The sequence below is a fragment of the Diaporthe citri genome (assembly GCF_014595645.1).
Source record: "Diaporthe citri strain NFHF-8-4 chromosome Unknown scaffold_1, whole genome shotgun sequence".
In the NCBI taxonomy this organism is placed as follows: Eukaryota; Fungi; Ascomycota; class Sordariomycetes; order Diaporthales; family Diaporthaceae; genus Diaporthe; species Diaporthe citri.
Genome location: NW_025064846.1, coordinates 1,400,634 through 1,418,208, shown reverse-complemented (window position 1 = coordinate 1,418,208; position 17,575 = coordinate 1,400,634). Strand labels below are relative to the sequence as shown.

Below are 17,575 nucleotides of genomic sequence, written 5' to 3'. Positions count from 1 at the left end.
AGCGAACTCGTCAAGAGTGGGTCTGCCAGCCTGGAGCACAGACCCTGCCTGCCATCAACAATGCAGTCAAGTCCTTCCATCAAAGTCCCTTCAGCCGCTGGCTGGCTGACCTGCTAGGCAGTCTTGGTGCTTGCCCTGTGCAGCATGGCCCCCGACCCCTGGCTTCCTTCGATCAAGGTCGCCAATGGATTCACACCCACCGCCTTCCCTGCCCCATTGTAGGCATCAAACCACTACCTACCAACAAACTCCCTTTCCCTCTACCTCCTGCCTCCCGTGTGACGAGGCCAACACCGACGACAACGATCAAACCCCTTCCCACTGCAGGTCGAGACAGCGTTTTTGCATTGTCTATCTTCTTTCTACGCATCTGCTTTTCCGTCTCTTCATTTCTTTTTCGAGGTCTGCTTCGAGGGGGCATTTTCAGGCTCACCAGACGAGGGCGCTCCCATTTCACTGCCGCTAACCCCCTCCAACTTCGCCTCACGTCACCAACTCGACTTTCCCAACTCAACCCGCGACTTGTGACATCCACGCCTCTTCTACAAGAATCCCGCACACCTGACTTTGACCAGCAACTTTCTGACTCGACTACTATTCTTCATCGGCCAGAGACGCTTCGCAACTCACCCAACCAACCATCTTTCCCCGCCTCTCCTCCCATCCTGTCAGAAGGCCCACACCCGACAGCAGGGTCTTGACAAAGCATCGCCACCTTTCACGATGCCCCCAAGTGGCTCTACCACGACCACAATGCGGTCGACCGCGGGGATGCCCAAGGGCCCCGACCGCGATTCTATCCAGGATACGTGGAGCTACCTTGCGTCCGGCATCACTAAGATTATGACAGATCTTCAGAATGGAATGACCATGGACGATGTAAGCATCTCCCACCTTTTGCTCGACTGGCCGAGCTGGCTTGTCGGCCGTTGAAGTGGCATAACTAACGCGTCCGATTCACGAAAACAGTACATGGGCATCTACACGGCCGTCCACAACTTCTGTACGTCGCAGAAGGCTCATCCCATGACCAACTCAGCGCCTGCATCGCCCAGCCTCGGTGGTAATCATAGGGGCGCACACCTCCTGGGCGAGGATCTCTACAAGAAGTTGATGGACTACCTCGATCAACATCTCAAGGACCTGCTGGACAGAGCTCTGCAGCACACAGACGAGGCGCTCCTCACATACTACATCAAGGAGTGGGAACGCTTTACCAACGCTGGAAAATACGTTCACCACCTGTTCCGATATCTGAACCGGCACTGGGTCAAGCGGGAGATGGACGAAGGCAAGAAGAACATCTTCGACGTGTACACCCTGCATCTTGTGCAGTGGCGTGGCGTCCTCTTCGAGAAGATTGACGAGAAGGTCATGGATGCGGTCCTGAAGCTGGTCGAGAAGCAACGAAACGGCGAGACCATCGAGCATAACCAGATCAAACAAGTCGTTGACTCGTTCGTAGCCCTTGGCTTGGATCCGTCTGACCCCAGCAAGACGACCCTCGACTGCTACCGATACCACTTTGAGCGACCGTTCCTCGAGGCAACCAGAGCCTTCTACCAACGAGAGAGCAAGCAGTTCCTTGCCGAGAATAGCGTCGTGGAGTACATGAAGAAGGCCGTGGCTCGACTGGACGAGGAAGAGGAGCGCGTCAAGCTGTACCTTCATCCAGACATAGCCGTGTCTCTGAAGATGGCCTGCAATGATGCCTTGATTAAGGACCACGCCAATCTTCTAAGGGATGAGTTCCAGATACTGCTTGAGAACGACCGCGAGGAGGACATGGCCAGGATGTACGATCTGCTTGCCAGGATCCAGAACGGTCTAGACCCGCTTCGTGCCAAATTTGAAGCCCACGTCCGAGGGGCTGGTCTGGCTGCGGTGACCAAGGTTGCACAAGATGCCGACAAGCTGGAGCCAAAGGTCTACGTGGACGCTCTTCTGGAGATTCACGCCCAATATCAGGGGCTGGTGAAGCGGGCGTTCAGGGATGAACCGGAGTTTACGAGATCACTTGACAATGCCTGTCGCGAGTTTGTCAACCGCAATGACATGTGCAAGTCAGGGTCCAACAAGTCCCCTGAGCTCCTCGCCAAGTATACAGACGTTCTGCTTCGCAAGAGCGGCACTGGCGTTGAGGAGTCGCAGTTGGAAGAGACACTCGGCCAGATTATGACCGTTTTTAAGTACATCGAGGACAAGGATGTTTTCCAGAAGTTCTACTCGCGGATGCTTGCTCGACGGCTGGTCCACAGCAACTCGTCCTCGGACGACGCTGAGACTAGCATGATCAGCAAATTGAAGGAAGCATGCGGCTTCGAGTACACTAACAAGCTGCAGCGAATGTTCCAGGACATGCAGATCTCCAAGGACCTCAACGCTGGCTTCAAGGAGCACACAAGCGGTCTCGAAGACTCTTCGTTGCTAGACTCATACTACAACATCCTTGGTACTGGTTTCTGGCCCCTGACGCCTCCATCGACAACCTACAACCCCCCTGCCGAAATCGCGGCGGACATTGAGAGGTTCACGAGATTTTACAAGCACAAGCACGAGGGGCGGAAACTGACGTGGCTCTGGCAACTGTGCAAGGGCGAGCTGAAAGCCAACTACTGCAAGAACAGCAAGACGCCCTACACCTACCAAGTCTCCTTGTACCAGATGGCGGTCCTGCTACTATTCAACGAGAATGACCAGAACACGTATGAGGAAATCACCGAGGCGACGCAAATGAACGCCGAGAGCCTGGATCCCGCCCTTGGGATCCTTTTGAAGGCCAAGATTCTTACCATGTCGCCCGAGGATGGCAAGCCTGCCAAGGGCAAGACATTCCACCTGAACTACGGATTCAAGAGCAAGAAGATTCGGGTCAACCTCAATATTGGAACCAAGTCAGAGTCCAAGCAGGAGGAGGTCGAGACGAACAAGACCATCGAGGAGGATCGCAAGCTTCTGCTTCAGGTAGGTTTATGCGCCAAGTTCATCCGGCATCTGACCCCAGCTAACTTGTCATATAGTCCGCGATCGTTCGTATCATGAAGGCTCGCAAGAAGATGAAGCATCAGCAGCTGGTCAGTGAGACGATCAACCAGATCCGAACGCGGTTCGTTCCAAAGGTGGCGGACATCAAGAAGTGCATTGAAATCCTGTTGGACAAGGAATACCTGGAGCGTCTGGAGGATGACGAGCTTGGTTACCTTGCGTAGACAGCCCTGCGGAACAGCGTTGATTTGTAAAATTACATCTCAAACTTTGACTTGTGGCTCACCACATTTGCAGGCGTTGCGCGCCGTTCGTGGAGCCGGACGTCATCTGGACTTGGTCACTCGGGAGGGAGTTTAGATCGTCTTTGCATTGGCTGTCCTGTGCTCAGTCTGCAAGAGAGGGTCGGCATGGACCTACACACGATGCTGATTTTTATGCCGGCAGAAGGCCTGCCTGGATGTGCGAGCTGGATTCAGGCGGCGTTTGACGAGGCAGGAGGGTTTACGAACATAACTAGCTTGCTGCGCTGTGCAGCAGGCCTACGAGGATAGAATGACCCAGTTGGGCGGAATCCAAAAAAAAAAAAATACGAATAAAATCGCCGCTGATTCGTAACCACGTGAGTGTTTCATGGGGCTAGGGGGTCGTTTCTGTCCTGTGGTGGCAGCATGTGCGGGCTTCTGACATGGACCATATCCCTCGGCCCAGCATCTCATCTTCTCTTGGGCCAAACAAATCGTGAAGCCGTCGTCGGCGAAGGGGTGGTTATAGAGGGAGGAAAGTCTCAGCAGATCCATGTACTATAAAGGTTCAAGCATGACCAACGCTGCCTGGAGGAGAGTGCTTTTGATATGGCAACCAGACGGTCCACGTGCGGAGGCAATCTAGTTTTTGTATTCGCTTCCTGCTCGCGATGCCTAGGGCGGAAGTGTTTATCGCCACACGAGCGGGAAGGGCTTGGAAACTTGGGAGGAACCCACGCCGAGGGCGCGGTGAGAGGAACCCCGGGCTCGACCGCGGGCGGAGACGATGAATGCTGCGTGGGGCCGGTAACACCGAGCGAGACCTCTCCTTCCAGGTTCTCTCGAGGTTTCCCCGTTAAAAGACCGTCGCGATCAGCGAAACAAACACACATACACACACACACACACATTGGGGGCCGGCCAACCGGCAACCCAAGCAGCAAAACTCAAAAACAAGCCCATGCAACGGCGTGCCTGGTTGGCCGGAGGGGAATGAGGAATGTGGCCCGCCCACCGCCCACCCAATCCCGTTTCCCCCAACTGCGAGATGCAGCGCGGCCTAGACCGCCCAGGGTGGAATCGCCACGATTGAGTGATTGATATGCAGTCGTGAGACGGCTAGCAGGCGGTAAGGTTTCTCATGACTCGCAGCCGTAAAGTATATATTTCTATGCGTGCCAGGGAGCATGGCCCAGCGCCAGAGCCAGCACGAGATGATTGTTCGGCCGGAAAAGGCTCACCGGCTGGGCCATGCCGAAGCATGCCCGCTGGTAGAGGGAAGCAGGAGGTTGGTTTATTGGTTGATGGGGGGAAGGGGGTGTTTGTTTTGTTTTGTGTTGTGCTTTGGTTGACTGCATGCAGCCATTTGATGAGGGCAGCCAGCAAGTTGACACAGGAGTACCGTTCACGGTAAGTTGGGCAGGCGTTCTCGTTGTCAGGCTGTGTGATGGGGCGTGGCACTGGCACTGTAACCGTATAGTCTAGACTATGTTGTTTGTGATGTGTGTGAACGACATATGCCATGCCACAGATCTCATTCGGGGGTTTCGGGAGGGCCTATTGCTGCGATTTCAGCCTCGTTTGGGACATGCCTATTTCGGGAGGGCGGCTGAGGTTGGACTGGACTGGTGGAGAGCTCTCAGCCTGTGACCCCTTGGGCTTGGGCGCCTTCATCAGGGTGCTTCATGCCTGCCCCCTTGTCGGGATGAAGCACGGGGTGGGCCAGGCCCAGCGCAGTGTCTGGCACAAAACACGTGGCTCGGATAGCGATCCTTTCTCATTATTGCTGCCCTTTCCCAGCTGTTGGTAGATGTACGTACTGTACTCCTAGTCTGTTGCTTGACCCGGGCAAGGATTTCAGATATATGGTTGTCCACGGGCCCGAAACGCGAAGAGGATCCCGTGGAAGCTACCCGGAGCTTGTATGAAGCCGCTGTGGCACGCATAGGCCTGCATGTCGGGACTCTCGCGCGTGCTGGCTGGGTGTGCCTTGGCGGCATGGGCGCTGCGCAGGAGATATCATTTCCGATGGCAGTCCTGAGCTCTGAACAAGGCTGTATAGTACTATACACATGTCATAACTATAGGCTGGAGGCCACGGTGGGACATCCCGGATCGGTACCCAAGCAGGCCAGCAATGAATGACAGGGAGGGAGGTCGGCTCGAGCTGTCACCTGTTAGCCCTGGCGTCATGAAATTGACTGGGCACCCGAGCTGGGATGTGTGCTGGTGACATTGTCGGCGGCCAGACCTCAATTCGGCCGAGACGGGCAAACCTTTTTGGGTGTGGATGCCGACTCAGCCTTGGGAAATACCAGATCCAGATGTGTCGTCTCGAGTCAACCGAACGAGTGGCTGCGAGGAGTGGCTGACGGAACAGCTGACAGGTGGGCAGGCTGACAGAAGAGGCTGACCAGGCTGGGTGGCGTGGGTACAGTACACCAGAATCGTAGATAGATGCAGCCGAAGCGCCAGAGAATATGCCTCATAGATTGGATAATGCTCAGACGAACCCCGTCTTGTTGGGTGGGAGCGGAGGGCAAGAGCTCGGGCAATTAATAATGATAACAATGGCGTCGTCACAGCCGGAGAGGACGCAGTCTGCCACTGCACACGACTGGACTGGACCGTGGACGGCAGTCAAAGTCGAAAGCAAAACCAACCTTGAAAAGCCAAAAGCCAAAACCAGGATGAGGGCCAAGGACCAGATCCCGGGAAATTGTGCTCTGCTGTGCCGTGTGGGCAGTGGACACTGCTGCCCGCTGGTGTCAGCCTCATCAGCTTTGTGCGATGCCAGAGGTCGGATTGGAATGTCACCACGGATGCCCTGGCGGCCTGTTCCTGATTTGATGCCCTGGTGATATGTACGTATGGAATGATGCTGACTGGCGCGTGTAGCCTCGGAGAGCTCCTCCCTGGGCACGGGTGCTTGTTGCTTCTTCGTGCTGCTGCTGCTGCTGCTGCTGCTGCAGAACTGTGGGCTATAGGCGAGCGCGCACGGGTTGCCGTGTGCTGCGTGCCCACCCCGAGCTGCGAGCTGCGAGCTGCGAGCTGTGGCCAGGTGGGTCCCCGCCATCTGGGGTCCAGAGAACAAAATTGGGGCCCTGGATTGAGATTCGCCGCTAGGCTCCTGGGAAGACCCAGCGGCCGGGCTGAGCGGTCGGCCCTGGGGGCTCCAACTCGCTGCATTTGCCGGTCAGGGCGGACCACCTACAGTCGAGCACTCGCAGCAGACCCAGCAGACCCAGCAGACCAGAACAGACTGACCTCGCAGAACGTCCCGCTTTTCTGACCGCTACCTGCAGCTGCAGCACAGGGCAGGGCAGGGCAGTACTCCGTTCGGTACGGTACCTGGTTACCGTCTTGTCTTTGCCTGGGCTGCTATCACCACAAACCACCAACCGCCCATCTGCGCTTTGCCTTCCTTTGCCTTCCTTTTCCCACACCGACCCGTTCCTCATCCTGTCCTGTTCGATTCCGGTTGCCGTCACTGACACCGTCCCTCGCGCTCGAGCCTGCCCTGTTGCTGCCTCTGCGCGACGTGTCTGGAGCAGACAAGAGACGCTGCCGCCAAGCCAGTCCGTCCTGGTCACGTCTGTTAATGGCTGTACCTGCACCTGCACTTGCCTAGGTAGAAATCAGAAGGTACCTGTCCAGTACTTGTTCCTGGCGCCGCGGTCCCATATCTTGCTGTTGTTCGAGGCTCGTACTCGGTTTTCGTCATTTCATCACCGAGGGGACCTCATCTCATCACAGAGTTCCCGCAGCTTCGAGCAGGGAAGCACCACCACCGGCAGCACCTCTCTAGGTCCCGGCTTCCGTCCTCGTGCTGGCTCGTCTGCCAGCCCTCCAGATTGCACCCGTGCCTGGGTGGTCTAGGCTGGTATCTGCACTCACCAATTCACACTCACCCACACCTCCATTCCCCGAGGTCACCACCGCTCAACCACTGCCGCCGCCGTCAGCCAGTCTTCCCGTCGGATCCTCGACTCGCCATTTCGACTTGGGCTGAGTTTTTGGCTCTTGGATTCCCATTCTCGATTCTACCTGATCCGAACCGACTCTGCAACACCATCACGTGTGGTTTCGTGCCCGTCTACGTCCCGTATCTTGCCTCCACGACCATCTGACGTCGGTCTGTCGTTCAGTTCAGCCTTTGTTCCTCGCCCATCGCAGGGACATGCCGTCGCATCGCCATTCTCTACCACCACGCCACAAGTCCGCCACTACCTAGCTACATGGTAGCCAAGTCTGCGCGAATCTGACGCCTCATCGCAGTCCACCATTTTCTCACGACCCAGACACCTGGTTGGCCTCTCCAATCCATTTTACCTGTTCATCCCGCAGGTGATCGCAACTGTTGTTGCTGTATAATTCAGCAGGCGCTGTGCTGTGCTGTGCTGCTGGGGAATCGCCTCGTCATCCCTTTGCTGGACAGCTCTCTCTCTCTCTCTGACCCCTCTCTCTTGATCTATCTATCTCTCGCTCGCTCGCTCACCATACGGATCCTAATCGCCCAATTCCCGATAATCTCAGCTTTCATTCAACCCGAAGCCCCCATTCCGAACTTCCAACGCTGGTTCGTTAGGCCGCAGTCAGTGCAGGCGCGACTAACCAGACGAGAGCCAAACCCAGTCCGGCCTCTGCGGCTAAACCCGACGTCAAGCTCCCTTCCACCCCCCCCCCCCCCCCCGCAACGGCAAGCCCAAGCCCTCAAACCTTACTTACTCTGCTACGACAACTTTGGCCTTTTAACTCAGCACTTGGCTCGGCGCATGTGTTCCCAGTTTTGTGAAGCGACCTGCAATTGCATCAATTTCGCTCGCTCATCCACGCCAGCCATCGGCGCTCATCAATTGCTTCCTCGCCCGGCCTGTCCAGTCGCGCCGAGATACGTCGTTTGCCTGGACCTTGCGAACGGACCGCCCTGTTCTGCGCTGCTCCGTTCTGGCCCTCACATCCCATCAAGCTGGCCACCACCGATCCAGTGCTCCTTGCCAGCTCCGAGTCTCATGGGCGCCTAGCTTATCTGGCAGCCAAAACCCTCGACTCCAGTTCGCGGGCCTGTTGTACCATCTTCGCAGCCGTCCGGTCTTGTGAACCCTGAACGCGGCTCCGTGGGAGGGCACCGACACCCCACAAGATGGGTGCCTGCATGAGTGCAAATAGCGAGGAGACGGAGCAAAAGAAGCGGAGTCAGAAGATCGACAAGGACTTGGAGGAGGACTCGAAACGTCTGCGGCGAGAATGCAAGATACTGTTGCTGGGTACGAAAATGGCCCGTGACCCAGACGCGACGTGACTTGGATTAACAATCAGACTAACCTGGCTCATCTAGGATCCGGTGAGAGCGGCAAATCCACGATTGTGAAGCAAATGAAAATCATCCATCTAAAGGGCTACTCGGACGATGAGCTCTACAACTACAGGCCGACAGTTTTCAAGAACCTGATAGAATGTGCGAAAGCCGTCATCAACGCCATGCGCCAGTTCGACATCGAGCCAGCAAACGAGGAGAACAGGGCGTACTGCGATTACATCCTAGAATACAGCGTCGAGGCCGGGCCCCAGGCGATTATGGACTCCAAGGTTGGAGACGCAGTATTCGCAATATGGAACGATCCAGCAAGGGAGCAATTGATGGATCGGCAAACCGAGTTCTATTTGATGGACTCGGCCGAATAGTGCGTGATCGCCCTCCCCCCTGGACATTCCCCTTCCCCTCTATCGCAGAAGCTTTGTTGGCCCCAGGCGGAGATACTAATCGCCATGTCTACAGCTTCTTCGAGCAGGCTCAGCGAATAGTCAGACCAGATTATCTGCCGAACGAGATGGATGTTCTTCGAGCGAGGACGAAAACCACCGGCATATACGAAACTCGGTTCCAAATGGGACAGCTGAGCATTCAGTAAGACTGTCTACTTACCAACCGTGTTTGGGCCCATTTGATCACCTCCAGGCTGACTCGCCGCAGTATGTTTGACGTCGGCGGACAACGCAGCGAACGCAAAAAGTGGATCCACTGTTTCGAGAATGTTACTTCAATTATCTTTTGTGTCGCTCTCAGCGAATACGATCAAGTGTTGCTGGAGGAGAGTAGTCAGGTAGGCCTCAGCCACCAGTCCCGTGAGAAATCCCGCCTGCTAATGTGAGCAGAACCGTATGATGGAAAGCTTACTCCTGTTCGATTCGGTTGTCAACTCGAGATGGTTCATGAGAACAAGTATAATACTGTTCCTCAATAAAGTCGACATCTTCAAGCAGAAGCTGGGCAGATCGCCACTCGGCAACTACTTCCCCGACTACTCTGGCGGCAACGACGTCAACAAGGCGGCCAAATACCTCTTGTGGAGGTTTAATCAAGTCAACCGAGCACACCTGAACCTTTACCCTCAGTAAGTGTCGCAAGTGGAATGGAATGTCCGTCGTCCTTGCGCTGACAGTGACCGCCTAGCCTGACACAAGCAACGGACACGTCAAACATCAGATTAGTCTTCGCCGCCGTGAAAGAGACCATTCTCAACAACGCACTCAAGGATTCCGGTATTCTTTAATATCTCACCGAGACTTCGACTTTTTCTTTGTTCCGGTTGCTGCTTTCCATCATGTCGACGAGCGGTCTTTACCATTCAGTGCATCAGTTCGGCGTTTAGGACGGCAGTGTGTTCGCGGCCCGGCGTTGTGGAGGGGGAGGGGCCAAATTCTGGCACTGCCGTAATTGCTCTTGGTTGGAAATCTCGGACGCGGCCGGCGGTCTTTTTTTGTGGAAAACGATGGGGAGAGCGGCGGCCCTGGACTGTTGTCACACGATGGTATTCGGTGGCCTGACAATCCTACCTCTCCAGCAGGAGGAGGGACAGGACGGTTGTTTTATTCTGGCAAGGAGTTGGGGCGGGTCATGAAGGGAACGAGACGAACAATCTGGTTCATGATACCTGGTTACGGGCAGGAGGTGAATTGTACATGTATTCAAGAAGACGCGGAGCAGCCCCAGCACGTCAACGAAATAGTGGGATTATTAGCTTAATTCAAGAAGACGATTGGAAGGTCTAGGTCTTGGGTGCAGGACCCCAGGTTGGCTGGCTGGCTGAGCTGGCGAGCAGCGGAGCGTCGCTCATGATGGGAGAGAAAATCAGCCCATTCTTGGCTGCCGTGTCTCCACCGAGCAGTTGGCCCGTCCTGCGCGAACAGGTCGTCTCGTTGGACAACCATCGTCCACCATCGGGACCGATCGCGTGTCGGGAAGGTCGAGGTCCCAGGAAGTGGACCCAGACTGGGGAACTGACAGCGACCCGCCCCCGGCCACCCACACAACCCGTGGGGACTTGTGGGCTTGGACGAGTCTAAACTTCACAACGGCCGAGACAGTGGCCGAACATCAGGCATGCCACAGCCAGTCCTTCCGGCCCCGTCAGCCCGTCAGACCAGCCAAAGGAGCACAGATCACGATGGAGCGAGGCCCGAAGACGTCGTGCATTATCTATGTATCAGACGGCAGGCCGTTGCCCCCGGCGAAGGTGGGGTACTGCAGCTACGTGTAGCACGCAACCTGTACAATTACGTCTCATCATCGCGGGAGCCATCGCCGTCACAGCCACCAGCGCCAGTGCCACTCACCTGCAACAGAACCGTCAAAACTGTTTCGAGTTGCTTCCATGTCTTGACTCTGGAACAGCCTGACAGGTAGTACAATGCTATGAACAACAGCCTCCGCAGTGCTGTACTGTACAGTAGAGGCGGGCGTTTTGGGAGGGGGGCGACGGTTGAGAGGAGGGGCCCTCTGCGCCTGGGACTCGTACGACAATGCTGAAGGAGTTGCAGCTCTAGTTCCCCCCACCCCAGCACCATCGAGCATCATCGAGCAGCACGAGCGAGCAGATACGGGAGCCAACTGGATCTGGAAAGCCGCAGTAGAGCCCTCCCACCCCATGCAACATGCAACATGCAACATGCGACTCTGCCGTCAGCGGTGTGAACTCAATGGGTGCTCTGGCGACGGCGTTGTTGGCAGTGGCCGAGCACCCACCACCTCACCCCGCATTTGCATGGCGTGGTGGGAGGGCTACCGTACCTTGTTCCAAGGTACAGGCCCGGATCCAAGGGCAAGCTCTTAGTTGCGAGGAGTCCATGCACATGCCTGCACCTGCACCTGCACCTGCACCTCCACCTCTATTCTTGGTCCGTTTCGCAGGGGGTAGCGGGCGGCTCTTGGTGTGTGGGCAGGCGGATGAGAAGGTACCACCGGCGCGGTTATGATCAGTCAGTCAGTCAGTCAACGTTGGGAAGATGCGGGCGTGCTTGAGCAAGCTAGCCCTGCAGAAGCGAGCTTCCCATAGCTGTATAAAAGCTCCCCCAGAGTCGCTCGTCTGTTGTCGTGCGGCCTCTCTCCTGGACTCCCTTCTTTCTTCTATTCTTTCCCCCTCCTTCCCAAACTTAGCCTGAACGAGGACTGGTTTGAGTTGGACTCAATTGCTCTGTTCCCATTGCTCTGTGCCTGGTCGCTCCCGCAGAGAACACTCCCGTCCTCCTCACGCCGGCATCGTTAGCAACAGCAATTGGCGCCCGTGCTCTCGTGGAACAACCAGGTATGTAGGCTGGCTTTCCCTGCATGTGCCCGCGACGAGCATACATACATCTCTCTGTGCCTCCCGCCGGCCTCGCTCTCGTCAGAGTTCCTGCGGTTCAAGAAAGAGGCCCGGGGGAAGCTCCGGGCGACGAATGTGCAGTGTTGAACGTCCAAGCTCCAGGAGGGCAGGCTATTGGTCTCACCACTCTCTCACCCGCCCACACCAGCTCCTGAAGCTTCACCTACCCCGCCATAGCCGCAGACCACCGCTAGTGCCTCATGCGGGGTGGTTTGAGCTTACAGCCAGCAGCAATTCGCACGCCGCCCCCTCGACTTGTGTGCTGTTCTATTTCCATTTGTTTCTTTTTCTGGGCCAATTGCCAAATATAAGTGCTGACAGAAGATTACCGTCAAGATTGTCCCTGCCTCCTATCCAATGGCTTCCACTGAGCCTCAGAGGGTCCCTTTGAGGGAGCGCCGCCCCTCGACAAGCGCCCCCATCGTCGACATACAGGGCTCTGTCAGCCCGGCCGGTATTTCGAGGCCGAAGCACAAGCGGACCTTTACTGGGTTCGGTGCCGGGGATATCAAGACTGTTGAAGGTGGGGATATGCCAACCCTTGCCCCGATACTACACCGGAAAAGTGGGGCCTTCACGGAGCCGGGGGGCCGGATTTCCAAGCGGACGGCCCCAATCGATTCCATGATATGACGTGCAGACGCTGATCATGTCCATTTCGCAGCTTCCATCCCCGAGCCCCAGCGGGAGGCTTGGACCAAGCACAAGACCCAGGGCTTCAAGGACAAGGATGGCTTCGAGAGCGAGGTCGTCCGTCACGTCGAGACCACCCTGGCGCGCAGCGTCTTCAACTGCGACGAGCAGGCCGCATACGCCGCTACCGGCCTGGCCTTCCGGGACCGCCTCATCCTGGAGTGGAACAGGACCCAGCAGCGCCACACCTTCGCCGACAGCAAGCGGGTCTACTACCTGAGCCTGGAGTTCCTCATGGGCCGGGCCCTCGACAACGCCATGCTCAACATCGGCCAGAAGGACGTCGCCAAGAGCGGGCTCGCGGACCTCGGCTTCCGCATCGAGGACATCATCAGCCAGGAGCACGACGCCGCCCTGGGCAACGGCGGCCTGGGCCGCCTGGCGGCTTGTTTCCTCGACAGCCTCGCCAGTCTCGACTACCCCGCCTGGGGGTATGGGCTGCGATACCGTTACGGTATCTTTAAGCAGGAGATTATTGATGGATACCAAGTTGAAGTCCCGGATTATTGGCTCGACTTCAACCCTTGGGAATTCCCCCGTCATGATGTTACTGTTGACGTGTGTTGATAATCACCCCTGCTAGTACGGTTATTTTCTTTCTGATATGATATTAACTATATTCTAGATACAATTCTACGGGCATGTGACAAAAGCTCAGAACTCTGCCGGCAAGACCGTTGCGCGATGGGAGGGCGGAGACGTTGTCACGGCTATAGCCTACGATGTTCCGATCCCAGGCTACGCCACCAAGTCCACAAACAACCTCAGGCTCTGGTCGAGCAAGGCTGCCAGTGGAGAGTTTGACTTCCAGAAGTTCAACTCTGGCGAGTACGAGAGCTCCGTTGCTGACCAGCAACGTGCCGAGACCATCAGCGCCGTGCTGTACCCCAATGACAACCTAGACCGTGGCAAAGAGCTCCGTCTCAAGCAACAGTACTTCTGGGTTGCCGCGTCACTATACGACATCGTCCGTCGTTTCAAGAAGTCGAAGCGGGCCTGGAATGAATTCCCCGACCAGGTCGCTATACAGCTAAACGATACCCATCCTACCCTGGCTATCGTCGAGCTACAGCGAATCCTGGTCGATGTGGAGGGACTCGAGTGGGACGAAGCCTGGAACATCGTCACGCAGACCTTCGGCTACACAAACCACACTGTCCTTCCAGAAGCTCTGGAGAAGTGGTCCGTGGGCCTGTTCCAGCATCTCCTACCACGTCACTTGCAGATCATTTACGACGTCAACCTCGCTTTCCTTCAGAGCGTTGAGCGTGCTCACCCCAATGATCGCGACCTCCTCAGCCGGGTGTCCATCATTGAAGAGTCTCAGCCGAAGATGGTGCGCATGGCGTACCTGGCCATTATCGGGTCTCACAAGGTGAACGGCGTGGCCGAGTTGCACTCTGACCTCATCAAGACCACCATCTTCAAGGATTTCGTCGAGATCTACGGCCCAGACAAATTCACCAATGTGACAAACGGCATTACCCCCCGTCGGTGGCTGCACCAAGCTAACCCTCGTCTATCCGAGCTTATCGCCAGCAAGACCGGCAGCTACAACTTCCTAAAAGACCTGACGGAGCTCAACAAGATCGAGCTTTCCGTAAAGGACAAGGACTTCCGCAAGGAATGGCAGGAGATCAAGTACGCCAACAAGGTCAGGCTTGCAAAGCACATTAAGGCCAGTACTGGTGTGACTGTCAACCCCGCCGCGCTCTTTGATGTTCAGGTCAAGCGTATCCACGAGTACAAGCGTCAGCAGCTGAACATCTTCGGAACGATCCATCGGTACCTGACGCTGAAGGCTATGACACCGGAGGAGAGGAAGAAGGTTCAACCACGAGTAACTATCTTCGGTGGCAAGGCCGCCCCTGGGTATTGGATGGTACGTACTTTCAAACCCCCCCCCCCTTTCGGTACTTCCATCTGTGAGTAAACAGGACTAATAACTTTGTACATTGAAGGCCAAGCAAATTATTCACCTTGTCAACAACGTCGGCGCTGTTGTTAACAAAGATGAGGACATTGGAGACCTTCTCAAGGTCGTCTTCCTGGAGGACTACAACGTCAGCAAGGCGGAGATCATCGTTCCAGCCTCAGACATCAGCGAGCACATCTCCACGGCCGGTACCGAGGCTTCAGGTACCAGCAACATGAAGTTCGTCCTGAACGGCGGTCTGATCATTGGAACCTGCGGTAAGCAGCAGTCACTCCATCCTTGAATTGTTTAATCAACATGGTAACTAACTTTGAATTGCCACAGACGGTGCTAACGTAAGTAATCACTTGGGCACTGCGGCTGTGCCTTAATATTGGCAGCTGACTACTTTTCCCTCACACTACTGTGTTCAAATTCATTTACTAACACCCCTCATAGATTGAGATCACTCGCGAGATCGGCGAGGACAACATCTTCCTCTTCGGAAACCTGGCTGAGGACGTCGAGGACTTGCGTCACTCGCACACATACGGCTCGCATGCTGTAGACCCAGATCTCGCCAAGGTGTTTGAGGCCATCGAGAAGGGCACTTTCGGACAACCCAACGACTTCGCGGGCATGATCTCGGCGGTGCGCGACCACGGCGACTACTACCTGGTGTCAGACGACTTCCACAGCTACATCGAGACGCATCACGTCATCGACGAGGCCTACAAGAACCAGGATGAGTGGCTCACGAAGAGCATTACCAGTGTCTCGCGCATGGGCTTCTTCAGCAGCGACCGGTGCATCAACGAGTATGCCGAGGGGATCTGGAACGTCGAGCCGCTGCCAGCGGACAAGTCGGACGGCGCGGAACTATGAGCCGGACTTACAGGGCGAAGGCGCCAGTAGAGGTTGTTGTTTAAACTAAGAGCACCTGCATTCTTATACGAAATCGAGTAGCAACAGACTTTATTGATTCGGATGAGCTTGTTCCCAGTGCCTCGTGTGTCTCTTGCTTCCTGGTCTAAGCCCACGACAACGAGAATGGCAAAGTCGACCTCGGAGCGCTTCGCGTGATGACCTGATACACTACCTGGGTGTAACAACCTGCTAGACAACTTCTCTCAGGATATCCTCCTTTGGAACAGGCTCCTACGGGATAATTTCGTGTGCGATAACGTCCGATGGGATGAACTTCGATAGGGATGACCTATGGGCAACTATCCTATGGGCAACTATCCGATGGGATGAACTTCGATAGGGATGACCTATGGGCAACTATCCTATGGGCAACTATCCTATGGGCAACTATCCTATGGGCAACTATCCTATGGGATACATTTCTATATCCAATAGGGCAAGCTCCTATGAGATGATTCTCCATGTCCTATGGGGTGGTTTAGAACCTCCAGTGGCATAGCCTGTGTCACATTCCCACGAGACGAGGAGCGCCCACCTGAGTACCCTGTAATGGTAAGAGACATCGATGCAGGGTCTGTCTTCTAGGACATATGTCTCAGCCGTTCAGGGGAATACCTACACAAGCAGTCTTCTACTCTCGGAATACTAGCGGGTGATGCTACTATGTCAGGAACCGCTCCTACTGGGAGCAGACGTGTAATAGTCAGCTCGGAAAGCAAAGACTTCCACCCCACCCCCACGCCCGCCTTGATCTTCCTTTTTTCCCCCGGTTTTTTTACCCTTCCTTGCATTTCTCCTTCCCTTTCCGTACATTGTTTGAAGTTCAAAACTGACAAAGCGACCCCTCCGAGTCAGATCCAAGGCCCATAATGACCTAGTCATGACGAACAGAGACACTGATGAATACGCTGTGCTGACAGTTCGCCGTGGACCCCTTGTGCAAATCCAGGGTCCAGGTGGGGACCATCTCTGTCGAACCTGATCCATCCTCACCAGCCGCTGGCGTGTGAGAGAAGAGAGAGCCGCTGCCCTTCGCGAGCCTCGAGCCCTCGAGACTCGGCTGTCCAGGGAGGTGGACCTGCGACGGGCTGGAGGGCCCCCCTTTCGCTACCATCAATGATGTCATCCAAGCTGTTGCTGCGCGTGTCGTTGTCGTGTCTGTGGGCCCGCCTGCTGCCCCTATGTCGTCATCACCCAGGAGAGGTAGCTGTTTGCATCCGACGATGCTGCTGCCGCGCGCGCGCGCACAACCCCCTCGACTGCGAGGTTCTGAGTCGTGGAGGAGTGCTGGATAGATTGTTAGAAGGAGGGGTTTTAGACTTTCTCGGCTTGATGACCCAGCTGAGAGGGCTAAGGTTGCCATGGGCAAAAAAAGCGTAAAATCTGTGTGTGATGGGCGGCGGGAAAGAGGAAGGGATCGGCGCCCGGCAAGCTGGTAAAGGTCGGCATCGGGCAGGGCCGCGGCGGCAGACTACACTAGATACGATGGGATCTTAGGTGTCCTTCTAGCCTCGTTGGGGCACCCGGATCTTCGATGGGTCATGCCTGATATGTCTGTTGTTATAGTGTGAAGCTGAGTGGTGGGCGAGTGAGGCCGATCCAGATTAGGTTTGTGGCGGCGGCCCCTTCTCAGGCACATACATACACGAAGGTATTATCGTCTACCACATGCAACCATGCGACTCGACCGTGTCAGGTGGGCTCCTTTGAGGCTAGTACAGTTGTTAGATACAGTATCTGGTTGACCTGTGACCCTTCAAAGGTGGAATGTCGGCGGGAAAAGCGCTATAGGCCCCGAGGACCACGGAAAGCCACTTGTGTACAGGGTTTCCGTTAAAAGATTACCCATGCCAGTACAACTCCCCATAAAGAATGTAACCAAATCTAACCAATCATAACTTCTAATTTATACTTTTTTAATTAAACCTACACCGTTATAACGCATACGGGATATAATGCTATAGAAAAGCTACCTTTTTTCCATATAATTTTGCCTTAAAAAGCTGGTATTGTTATTATGGCACGCACAGACAAAACAATAAAGTCAGGGGATCCTTCGCTAACGCCATAGAAGTCACGAATTAGGCTTCTTTTTCAGGAAGCCCTGTATGTTCTGGTAGACTACCGCTTGTGTTGGTTGAACGGCATGGCATAATTGGAGGGCA

General features: G+C 55.5%; 3 protein-coding genes across 3 annotated transcripts; all 3 read left to right on the top strand.

Annotated features, from left to right (window-relative positions):
- Positions 1 to 723: 723 nt before the first annotated feature.
- On the top strand, positions 724 to 3,209 carry INS49_000376 (uncharacterized protein; the record flags this gene model as incomplete). The annotated part of the gene is made up of 3 exons (XM_043161214.1): positions 724 to 879; positions 970 to 2,964; positions 3,021 to 3,209. 3 exons carry the CDS (start codon positions 724 to 726, stop codon positions 3,207 to 3,209), a joined length of 2,340 nt encoding a protein of 779 aa, XP_043029720.1.
- Positions 3,210 to 8,373: 5,164 nt separating this feature from the next.
- Positions 8,374 to 9,784, top strand: INS49_000375 (uncharacterized protein; the record flags this gene model as incomplete). The annotated part of the gene is made up of 6 exons (XM_043161213.1): positions 8,374 to 8,497; positions 8,569 to 8,914; positions 9,010 to 9,138; positions 9,205 to 9,334; positions 9,387 to 9,625; positions 9,685 to 9,784. 6 exons carry the CDS (start codon positions 8,374 to 8,376, stop codon positions 9,782 to 9,784), a joined length of 1,068 nt encoding a protein of 355 aa, XP_043029719.1.
- Positions 9,785 to 12,232: 2,448 nt separating this feature from the next.
- Positions 12,233 to 15,368, top strand: INS49_000374 (uncharacterized protein; the record flags this gene model as incomplete). The annotated part of the gene is made up of 6 exons (XM_043161212.1): positions 12,233 to 12,398; positions 12,540 to 13,126; positions 13,194 to 14,450; positions 14,530 to 14,761; positions 14,829 to 14,839; positions 14,943 to 15,368. 6 exons carry the CDS (start codon positions 12,233 to 12,235, stop codon positions 15,366 to 15,368), a joined length of 2,679 nt encoding a protein of 892 aa, XP_043029718.1.
- Between the last annotated feature and the right edge of the window lie 2,207 nt (positions 15,369 to 17,575).